At 38.2% G+C, this 12,177-nt stretch overlaps 1 protein-coding gene across 1 annotated transcript in view; it reads left to right on the forward strand.

Moving 5' to 3' along the window:
* LOC139386032 (unconventional myosin-XVI-like) overlaps window positions 1-12,177 on the forward strand; it is a 157,265-nt gene that overhangs the window by 79,207 nt on the left and 65,881 nt on the right. Inside the window, exons 11-12 of the mRNA XM_071131432.1 lie at window positions 4,506-4,571; window positions 11,578-11,705. Of these exons, the coding sequence (XP_070987533.1) occupies window positions 4,506-4,571; window positions 11,578-11,705 (194 nt within the window). The remainder of the gene's footprint in view (window positions 1-4,505; window positions 4,572-11,577; window positions 11,706-12,177) is intronic.

Below are 12,177 nucleotides of genomic sequence, written 5' to 3' on the forward strand. Positions count from 1 at the left end.
TGTTTATTGACGGATTTGTTGTCATATTTATTGATGTATTCATTGTTATGTTTATTGGCACATTTATTGCCATGTTTGTTGATGTATTTATTGCTTTATTTATTGATGTTTTTATTGATGTGTTTTTTATATATTTATTTTTGTGTTTATTGTTTTTTTATTGATGTATTTATTGATGTGTTTATTGATGTATTTATTGTCATGTTTATTGACATATTTATTGATGTATTTATTGATGTATTTATTGTCATGTTTATTGACGTATTTATTGATGTATTTATTGTTGTGTTTATTGACATATTTATTGTCATGTTTATTGACGTATTTACTGATGTATTTACTGTCATGTTTATTGATGTAGTTATTGATGTATTTATTGTTGTGTTTATTGACATATTTATTGTCATGTTTATTGACGTATTTATTGATGTATTTATTGTTGTGTTTATTGACATATTTATTGTCGTGTTTATTGACGTATTTATTGATGTAGTTATTGTCATGTTTATTGACGTATTTATTGACGTATTTATTGTCATGATTATTGACGTATTTATTGTCATGTTTATTGACATATTTATTGTCATGTTTATTGACATATTTATTGTCATGTTTATTGACATATTTATTGTCATGTTTATTGACATATTTATTGTCATGTTTATTGACGTATTTATTGATGTATTTATTGTTGTGTTTACTGATGTATTTATTGTCATGTTTATTGACGTATTTATTGATGTATTTATTGTTGTGTTTACTGACGTATTTATTGATGTATTTATTGTTGTGTTTACTGATGTATTTATTGTCATGTATATTGATGTATTTATTGATGTATTTATTGTTGTGTTTATTGACATATTTATTGTCATGTTTATTGACATATTTATTGTCATGTTTATTGATGTATTTATTGTCATGTTTATTGATGTATTTATTGTCATGTTTATTGATGTATTTATTGATGTATTTATTGTTGTGTTTATTGACATATTTATTGTCATGTTTATTGACATATTTATTGTCATGTTTATTGACATATTTATTGTCATGTTTATTGATGTATTTATTGATGTATTTATTGTCATGTTTATTGATGTATTTATTGTCATGTTTATTGACGTATTTATTGATGTATTTATTGTCATGTTTATTGATGTATTTATTGATGTATTTATTGTTGTGTTTATTGACATGTTTATTGACGTATTTACTGAAGTATTTATTGTAATGTTTATTGACGTATTTATTGATGTATTTATTGATGTATTTATTGTAATGTTTATTGATGTATTTATTGTCATGTTTATTGACGTATTTATTGATGTATTTATTGTTGTGTTTATTGATGTATTTATTGACGTATTTATTGTTGTGTTTATTGATGTATTTATTGACGTATTTATTGTTGTGTTTATTGATGTATTTATTGACGTATTTATTGTTGTGTTTATTGATGTATTTATTGACGTATTTATTGTTGTGTTTATTGATGTATTTATTGTTTTTTTATTTTATTTATTTTATTTTTTTATTTCACCTTTATTTAACCAGGTAGGCTAGTTGAGAACAAGTTCTCATTTGCAACTGCGACCTGGCCAAGATAAGGCATAGCAGTGTGAACAGACAACACAGAGTTACACATGGAGTAAACAATTAACAAGTCAATAACACAGTAGAAAAAAGGGGAGTCTATATATACATTGTGTGCAAAAGGCATGAGAAGGTAGGCAAATAATTACAATTATGCAGATTAACACTGGAGTGATAAATGATCAGATGGTTATGTACAGGTAGAGATACTGGTGTGCAAAAGAGCAGAAAAATAAATAAATAAAAACAGTATGGGGATGAGGTAGGTGAAAATGGGTGGGCTATTTACCAATAGACTATGTACAGCTGCAGCGATCGGTTAGCTGCTCAGATAGCAGATGTTTGAAGTTGGTGAGGGAGATAAAAGTCTCCAACTTCAGCGATTTTTGCAATTCGTTCCAGTCACAGGCAGCAGAGAACTGGAACGAAAGGCGGCCAAATGAGGTGTTGGCTTTAGGGATGATCAGTGAGATACACCTGCTGGAGCGCGTGCTACGGATGGGTGTTGCCATCGTAACCAGTGAACTGAGATAAGGCGGAGCTTTACCTAGCATGGACTTGTAGTTGTGTTTATTGATGTATTTATTGTCATGTTTATTGATGTATTTATTGTTGTGTTTATTGATGTATTTATTGTCATGTTTATTGATGTATTTATTGATGTATTTATTGTAATGTTTATTGATGTATTTATAGATGTATTTATTGATGTATTTATTGTCATGTTTATTGCCATGTTTATCTACATATTTATTGTCATGTTTATTGATGTATTTATTGTCATGTTTATTGCCATGTTTATCTACATATTTATTGTCATGTTTATTGATGTATTTATTGTCATGTTTATTGATGTATTTATTGATGTATTTATTGTAATGTTTATTGATGTATTTATTGATGTATTTATTGTCATGTTTATTGATGTATTTATTGTCATGTTTATTGATGTATTTATTGATGTATTTATTGATGTATTTATTGTCATGTTTATTGAAATATTTATTGTCATGTTTACTGATGTATTTATTGTCATGTTTATTGATGTATTTATTGATGTATTTATTGTTGTGTTTATTGACATATTTATTGCCATGTTTATCTACATATTTATTGTCATGTTTATTGATGTATTTATTGTCATGTTTATTGAAATATTTATTGTCATGTTTACTGATGTATTTATTGTCATGTTTATTTATGTATTTATTGATGTATTTATTGTCATGTTTATTGATGTATTTATTGATGTATTTATTGTTGTGTTTATTGACGTGTTTATTGACATATTTACTGAAGTATTTATTGTCATGTTTATTGTTGTGTTTATTGATGTATTTATTGTCATGTTTATTGACGTATTTATTGTCATGTTTATTGATGTATTTATTGATGTATTTATTGATGTATTTATTGATGTATTTATTGTTGTGTTTATTGACGTATTTATTGTTGTGTTTATTGATGTATTTATTGATGTATTTATTGATGTATTTATTGTCATGTTTATTGACGTATTTATTGATGTATTTATTGTAATGTTTATTGATGTATTTACTGTCATGTTTATTGATGTATTTATTGATGTATTTATTGTAATGTTTATTGACGTATTTATTGTTGTGTTTATTGACGTATTTATTGTCATGTTTATTGATGTATTTATTGATGTATTTATTGTAATGTTTATTGACGTATTTATTGTCATGTTTATTGACGTATTTATTGATGTATTTATTGTAATGTTTATTGACGTATTTATTGATGTATTTATTGTTGTGTTTATTGACGTATTTATTGTTGTGTTTATTGATGTATTTATAGACGTATTTATTGACGTATTTATTGATGTGTTTATTGATGTATTTATTGATGTATTTATTGTAATGTTTATTGACGTATTTATTGTCATGTTTATTGACGTATTTATTGATGTATTTATTGTAATGTTTATTGATGTGTTTATTGATGTATTTATTGTCATGTTTATTGATGTATTTATTGTCATGTTTATTGATGTATTTATTGTCATGTTTATTTTCCAGCTTTCTTTTCTTGATATTTAGCCTACCTCTTGTGATTTGTAAGGCACATATTCATGTATTGAGTCATTTTGTGCCAAGAATAATATGGTAATGCGATAGAAAATGTGGGATAACAGGCTATCTTCCTGACACCTCCTGTTTACGGGGATAGTATATTGCAATCACCTGTTTTTGGCAGGCTTTCTTACACAGAAGGCACCGTATTTCAGTTAGTTGGTTTCAGCTCTTCAGATGAAGTGCACCCGTAGATATAGAATTGTTCACCTATATGGATCCCTCCTGTGCCTACCTATCACCTCCCTTGGCTGTGAGACACGGTTCCCTTTGACACCATCATGAAGCCTATACAACATTGTCTTTATAACAACATCATAAACTCAGCATTGATGTTATAGTTGGATGAATGGTTTGAGCAGTTAGCGTACATTACCCCTGGTCCTCTCTCTCTGACTGATGAGATGCTATCATCAGTTAGCTCAATTGGCTAGCATAGCAGTAGTGCTGAGGGCCTGCAAGCCTCTCCAACTCTCAGTGTGTTTGGGGAAGGGATTTAGTTCTTAGTCCTAACATGACCTTCAGGCTCCATGAGAGATGGGGCTTTGTGCTACAACTTGATTACAGACATTAGGCCTATTACATGGTCTAGGTGGACTTCTGTGTTAACCCCAGTGGCTGGTCGTTTGGCCAGAGATGCCTCAGTTCAAGAGCACACAGTGATGCCTTAAACCAAACTCTGGGGACTGTATACCCGGCCACTGATGTTACAATATTCCATTGTGTATTTATTAATTTGTCCATGGAATAGAAGCTCTCTCTCACTTTACATTTCTACAGGTGATGTAAAATAAGGCCTGTTTTTTTCAGACCTACATCGGACACATTCTCCTCCTGGTCAATCCGAACAAAGACCTCCCCATCTACTCTACACTGGTGAGTATCTCACTACACACTACAGCAGAGGTGGGTCCACAAAACATCTGTACTCACCATTTTCTTTGTACAAATATTTTTTAAATGCAACCTTTTTAGAACTAAGCAAGTCAGTTAAGAACAAATTCTTATATACAATGACGGCCTACCCCGGGCCAAACCCGGACGACACTGGGCCAATGGTGCGCTGCCCTATGGGACCCCCAATCACAGCAGAAAAGCACCCCCACAACATGATGCTGCCACACCCATGCTTCACGGTTGGGATGGTGTTCTTCGGCTTGCAAACATCCCCCTTTTCCTCCAAACATAACAAAGGTCATTATGGCCTAACAGTTCTATTTTTGTTTCATCAGACCCGAAGACATTTCTCCAAAAAGTACAATCTTTGTCCCCATGTGCAGTTGCAAACCGTAGTCTGTCTTTTTTATAGCAGTTTTGGAGCAGTGGCTTCTTCCTTGCTGAGCGGCCTTTCAGGTTATGTCGATATAGGACTTGTTTTACTGTGGATATAGATACTTTTGTACCTGTTTCCTCCAGCATCTTCACAAGGTAATTTGCTGTTGTTCTGGGATTGATTTGCACTTTTCGCACCAAAGTATGTTCATCTCTAGGAGACAGAACGCATCTCCTTCCTGAGCGGTATGACGGCTGCGTGGTCCCATGGTGTTTATACTTGCGTACTATTGTTTGTACAGATGAACGTGGTACCTTCAGGCGTTTGGAAATTGCTCCCAAGGATGAACCAGAATTATTTTACTGAGGTCTTGGCTGATTTCTTTTGATTTCCCATGATGTCAAGCAAAGAGGCACTGAGTTTGAAGGTAGGCCTTGAAATACATCCACAGGTACACCTCCAATTGACTCAAATGATGCCAATTAGCCTATCAGAAGCTTGTAAAGCCATGACATCATTTTCTGGAATTTTCCAAGCTGTTTAAAGGCACAGTCAACTTAGTGTATGTAAACTTCTGACCAACTGGAATTGTGATACAATTGATTATAAGTGAAATAATCAGTCTGTAAACAATTTTTGGAAAAATGACTTGTGTCATGCACAAAGTAGATGTCCTAACCAATTTACCAAATCTATAGTTTGTTAACAAGAAATTTGTGGAGTGGTTGAAAAACAAGTTTTAATGACTCCAACCTACGTGTATGTAAACTTCTGACTTTAACCTTATCTTGTCAGTCATGGAGAGTGTGTGACTGAATGTATTGTACACTATAAGTGTGTGTGTGTGTGTGTGTGTTGAGTTCCCTGTTGGGTGTGTCGTTAGTCTAGTATGAATGGGTGGAATTTGGCCTTGATGTGGACCATTAATAATGCACTCTTCCTGTTTGTGAAACACAGCAGAGGCCTGACTCTGCATTATACACCAGCCCCCCCCCCCCCCACACACACACACACACACTCTCTCTCTCTCTCTCTCTCTCTCTCTCTCTCTCTCTCTCTCTCTCTCTCTCACTCACTCACTCACTCACTCACTCACTCACTCACTCACTCAGTCTCAGTCACTCACTCTGTATATCTGCTGGGCCGAAGCCTAGACAGGCGTTTGTGGTGTGCGCACACGTATCTTACTGTATCAGACAGGCATTTACATAAAGCTGACAGAAACCTGTTTCTTTCAGTCTTTACATAAAGTACACATGTAATCTCTCTTAGACAGGCTCTTAGCTATGTCTGACACAGGCTTTCCACATGCTAGTCTATGTCTGACACAGGCTACGTGGTAGTCTATGTCTGACACAGGCTACATTGTAGTCTATGTCTGACACAGGCTACGTGGTAGGCTATGTCTGACACAGGCTACGTGGTAGTCTATGTCTGACACAGGCTACGTGGTACTCTATGTCTGACACAGGCTACGTGGTAGTCTATGTGTGACACAGGCTACGTGGTAGTCTATGTCTGACACAGGCTACGTGGTAGGCTATGTCTGACACAGGCTAAGTGGTAGTCTATGTCTGACACAGGCTATGTGGTAGTCTATGTCTGACACAGGCTTTCCACATGCTAGTATATGTCTGACACAGGCTTTCCACATGCTAGTCTATGTCTGACACAGGCTTTCCACATGCTAGTCTATGTCTGACACAGGCTTTCCACATGCTAGTCTATGTCTGACACAGGCTTTCCACATGTTAGTCTATGTCTGACACAGGCTAAGTGGTAGTCTATGTCTTACACAGGCTATGTTGTAGGCTATGTCTGACACAGGCTACGTGGTAGGCTATGTCTGACACAGGCTACGTGGTAGTCTATGTCCGACACAGGCTAAGTGGTAGTCCATGTCTGACACAGGCTATGTTGTAGGCTATGTCCGACACAGGCTAAGTGGTAGGCTATGTCTGACACAGGCTAAGTGGTAGTCTATGTCTGACGTACCTCGCATGTGGTGTATCTGCCAAACCTGCCTTGTGTGGCTAAAATGGCCATGATAGCTGAACAGTTCCATCAGGTGGACAAGCTGTTCTCACTGTCTGAAGATATACAATACAACCAGATAACTATCATCACTCTGCCCACTGCCCTAATGGAGTGTGTGTGTGTGTTTATTTTTTGGGGGATTGGGGTACCCCGAGCTGGGTTTGGAGAGATGCCCAACCACCCTGTCAGAGCTATCAAACCCCAAATCTGTACCTCAAATCTGGCTGAATTTAACCAACTAGCTCTCACAGTCTCACGTCAGAATTAAACATTCATCCATGTTTCTCAAACGTCAAATTTCGAAGTTGTTCGAAGTGTTTAGTGTTAAGTTTAGGCATTAACTTCACATTTTTAAGGTTAGGGTTAAGTTTCGGCAAATCTCAGAAATCTTAAGGTTAGACATTATCTCTGAATGGTTAAGGTAAGGGTTAACGTTGAATTTGAACTTTGGAATATGAGCGAGATGCTTACAGCCATCCGCCATCCCTGTCCACAAAGACCGAGCAAAACCTACTTTAACGTAAGAGTGCTCACTGTAGCCTCTAGTGGACGGGTTTTATGTCACATGGATGGACGTCGATAATTGACTTGTATCATTGACCTGGCTGATTTTAACACATCCTGCCTGCCTTGCGCACACTCTCCACCTGAGAGAGTGAGAGGGATATATGTCACAATGTGTGAAACACTGTTAATCGGCTGTCACCCGTTGACATCTGTCACTCTACCCCAAAAACAACCTCCATCCTCTCTTCCCCTCCAACCCCAGTGCCCACGGTGCCCACTCTTATCTGCTAGGTGATGGGGCAGAAGTTTGGGGTTGGAACCAGCGGCTGGGTTAGGTACTGTGGCAAGGCCTAGGCAGGGTAGTGAGGTATTTGAAGCTGGGTTTGGTACTGTGGCAAGGCCTAGGCAGGGTAGTGAGGTATTTGAAGCTGGGTTTGGTACTGTGGCAAGGCCTAGGCAGGGTAGTGAGGTATTTGAAGCTGGGTTTGGTACTGTGGCAAGGCCTAGGCAGGGTAGTGAGGTATTTGAAGCTGGGTTTGGTACTGTGGCAAGGCCTAGGCAGGGTAGTGAGGTATTTGAAGCTGGGTTTGGTACTGTGGCAAGGCCTAGGCAGGGTAGTGAGGTATTTGAAGCTGGGTTTGGGGGGGGGTTATGCTGGACTGGTGAATGTTTTTTTATACGTGTTGGGTTTTGGGGGGGAGGGGGGGGGGGTTGGACTGATTAATGTTTTTTTATGGGTTGGGTTTTGGCGGGGGGGTTGCTGGACTGGTGAATGTTTTTATTACGAGTTGGGTTTTGGGGGGGGGTAGTTAATGTATTGCTTGTGGGCATTGGATGTAGTGTTTGATGTGGCTCAGGCTTGTACAGGAGTGGACAGAAGCCATGCTGTTCTGAACATGATTAGTGCCACAGAAATCCTTGAGACACACAACACTAGGTGTGAGGCAGGATTTAATGTCCTTTTTTGTAAGGTGTGTGTGTGTTATGTAAGAATGGGCTTTAACACTATGCTCTCTAAATTCTTCTGTTCTCTCTTTTATCCCTCTTTCTCTCTCTCTCTGACTCTCTCTCTCTGACTCCCTCTCTCTGACTCTCTCTGACTATCTCTCTCTGACTCCCTCTCTCTGGCTCTCTCTCTCTCTCTCTGAATCTCTCTCTCTTCTCTCTCTCTCTCTGACTCTCTCTCTCTCTCTGACTCTCTCTCTCTCTCTGAATCTCTCCCTCTCTCTGACTCTCTACCTCTCTCTCTCTGTGACTCTCTCTCTCTGACTCTCTCCATCTCTCTGACTCTCTCTCTCTCTCTGAATCTCTCCCTCTCTCTGACTCTCTCCCTCTGTCTCTCTCTGTGACTCTCTCTCTCTGACTCTCTCCCTCTCTCTGACTCTCCCTCTCTCTATCTGACTCTCTCTCCCTTACTCTCTCTCTCCCCCTGACTCTCTCTCGCTCTCTCTGACTCTGTCTCTCTCAATTAAATTCAAAGGGCTTTATTGGCATGGGAAACATACTGTATATTTACATTGCCAAAGCAAGTGAAGTAGATAATATAGAAAAGTATAATAAACAATCAAAACAGTAAACATTACACATACAGAGGTTTCAAAACAATAAAGACATTACAAATGGCATATTATGTCTATATACAGTGTTGTAACGATGTGCATATAGTTAAAGTACACAAGGGAAAATAAATAAGCATAAATATGGGTTGTATTTACAAAGGTGTTTGTTCTCCACTGGTTGACCTTTTCTTGTGGCAACAGGTCACAAATCTTGCTGCTGTGATGGCACACTGTGGAATTTCACCCAGTAGATATGAGAGTTTATCAAAATTGCGGTTGTTTTTGAATTCTTTGTGGATCTGTGTAATCTGAGGGAAATGTGTCTCTAATATGGTCATACATTAGGCAGGAGGTTAGGAAGTGCAGCTCAGTTCCCACCTCATTTTGTGGGCAGTGAGCAAATAGCCTGTCTTCTCTTGAGAGCCATGTCTGCCTACGGTGGCCTTTCTCAATAGCAAGGCTATGCTCACTGAGTCTGTACATAGTCAAAGCTTTCCTTAAGTTTGGGTCAGTCACAGTGGTCAGGTATTCTGCCACTGTGTACTCTCTGTTTAGGGCCAAATAGCATTCTAGTTAGCTCTGTTTTTTTGTTAATTCTTTCCAATGTGTCAAGTAATTATCTTTTTGTTTTCTCATGATTTGGTTGGATTTAATTGTGTTGCTGTCTTGGGGCTCTGTGGGGTGTGTTTGTGTTTGTGAACAGAGCCCCAGGACCAGCTTTCTTAGTGGACTCTTCTCCAGGTTCATCTCTCTGTAGGTGATGGCTTTGTTATGGAAGGTTTGGGAATCGCTTCCTTTTAGGTGGTTATAGAATTTAATGGCTCTTTTTTGGATTTTGATAATTAGTGGGTATCGGCCTAACTCTGCTCTGTATGCATTATTTGGTGTTCTACGTTGTACACGGAGGATATTTTTGCAGAATTCTGCATGCAGAGTCTCAATTTGGTGTTTGTCCCATTTTGTAAAATATTGGTTGGTGAGCGGACCCCAGACCTCACAACCATAAGGGGCAATGGGTTCTATGACTGATTCAAGTATTTTTAGCCAAATCCTAATTTGTATGTTGAATTTTATGCTCCTTTTGATGGCATAGAATGCCCTTCTTGCCTTGTCTCTCAGATCGTTCACAGCTTTGTGGAAGTTACCTGTGGCGCTGATGTTTAGGCCAAGGTATGTCTTGTTTTTTGTGTGCTCTAGGGCAATGGTGTCTAGGTGGAATTTGTATTTGTGGTCCTGGCGACTGAACCTTTTTTGGAACACCATTATTGGTATTACTGAGATTTACTGTCAGGGCCCAGGTCTGGCAGAATCTGTGCAGAAGATCTAGGTGCTGTTGTAGGGCCTCCTTGGTTGGTGACAGAAGCACCAGATCATCAGCAAACAGTAGACATTTGACTTCAGATTCTCGTAGGGTGAGGCCGGGTGCTGCGGACTTTTCTAGTGCCCGCGCCAATTCGTTGATATATATGTTGAAGAGGGTGGGGCTTAAGCTGCATCCCTGTCTCAACCCCATGGCCCTGTGTGAAGAAATGTGTGTTTTTTGCCTATTTTAACCGCACACTTGTTGTTTGTGTACATGGATTTTATAATGTCGTATGTTTTATTCCCAACACCACTTTTCATCAGTTTGTATAGCAGACCCTCATGCCAAATTGAGTCGAAGGCTTTTTTGAAATCAACAAAGCACGAGAAGACTTTGCCTTTGTTTTGGTTTGTTTGGTTTTCAATTAGGGTGTGCAGGGTGAATACATGATCTATTGTACGGTAATTTGGTTTTAAGCCAATTTGACATTTGCTCAGTACATTGTTTTCATTGAGGAAATGTAAAAGTCTGCTGTTAATAATAATGCAGAGGATTTTCCCAAGGTTGCTCTTGATGCATATCCCACGGTAGTTATTGGGGTCAAATCTGTCTCCACTTTTGTGGATTGGGGTGATCAGTCCTTGGTTCCAAATATTGGGGAAGATGCCAGAGCTAAGGATTATGTTAAAGAGTTTTAGTATAGCCAATTGGAATTTGTTGTCTGTATATTTGATCATTTCATTAAGGATACCATCAACCTTTTGGGGTTTTTCTTTTGTTCTGTAGCTTATTCAAGGTAATTGGAGAATTCAGTGGGTTCTGGTAGTCTTTATTAGTTGATTCTAAGATTTGTATTTGATCATGTATATGTTTTTGCTCTTTATTCTTTGTTATAGAGCCAACAAGATTGGAGAAGTGGTTTACCCATACATGTCCATTTTGGATAGATAATTATTCGTGTTGTTGTTTGTTTAGTGTTTTCCAATTTTCCCAGAAGTGGTTAGAGTCTATGGATTCTTCAATTACATTGAGCTGATTTCTGACGTGCTGTTCCTTCTTTTTCCGTAGTGTATTTCTGTATTGTTTTAGTGATTCACCATGTGTTCTCTTTCTCTCTGTCTATATCTCTCTCTCTCTCTCTCTCTCTCCCTCCCTCCCTCTTTCTCTCTGTCTATACTCTCTCTCTCTAACTCTCTCTATCAGGTGAGTCAGTTGTATCTGAGTTCTTCAGGGCGTTTGTGCTCCTCTTTGCCTCCTCACATCTTCTCCTCAGCAGAGAGGGCCTACCACATGATGCTGCAGGAGCGACGCCCACAATGCTTCATCCTCAGGTAAACACACATATTCAAACGCATGCACATGTGCAAACCTGCACACAATCACTAAACAAGTGCCAGTATCACCTCTGTGTGAAAGAATTAGTATTTCATTCAGATCATTAACTCCAATCAGTTAATGATTTAGAGTCAGTTAATGATTTAGAGTAGGTGAATGGCGAAGTAAGGGCCACTGCCCAATTTGTCACCCCAAACCCACCCTGGCAGGTCAGTTAAGTGTTTCCAGAGAGATTAATGGTTCTGGGAGCTTTGGCACAGCCTGCTCTTTTCTTTGTCCCTGGCTGGACGGAGGCAGCTTCCTGATTGCAATTAAATCCCGTTCCGGCTCTCCATCGCCGTTCCCGCTGAGTCGCAGTGGATCTGGTAGTGAGTTAATGCACTTCGGCCGCCAGCTATCCATTACACACACACACACACACACACACACACACACACACACACACACACACACACACACACACACACA

The sequence above is a fragment of the Oncorhynchus clarkii genome, chromosome 3, assembly GCF_045791955.1.
Source record: "Oncorhynchus clarkii lewisi isolate Uvic-CL-2024 chromosome 3, UVic_Ocla_1.0, whole genome shotgun sequence".
Taxonomy (NCBI): Eukaryota; Metazoa; Chordata; class Actinopteri; order Salmoniformes; family Salmonidae; genus Oncorhynchus; species Oncorhynchus clarkii.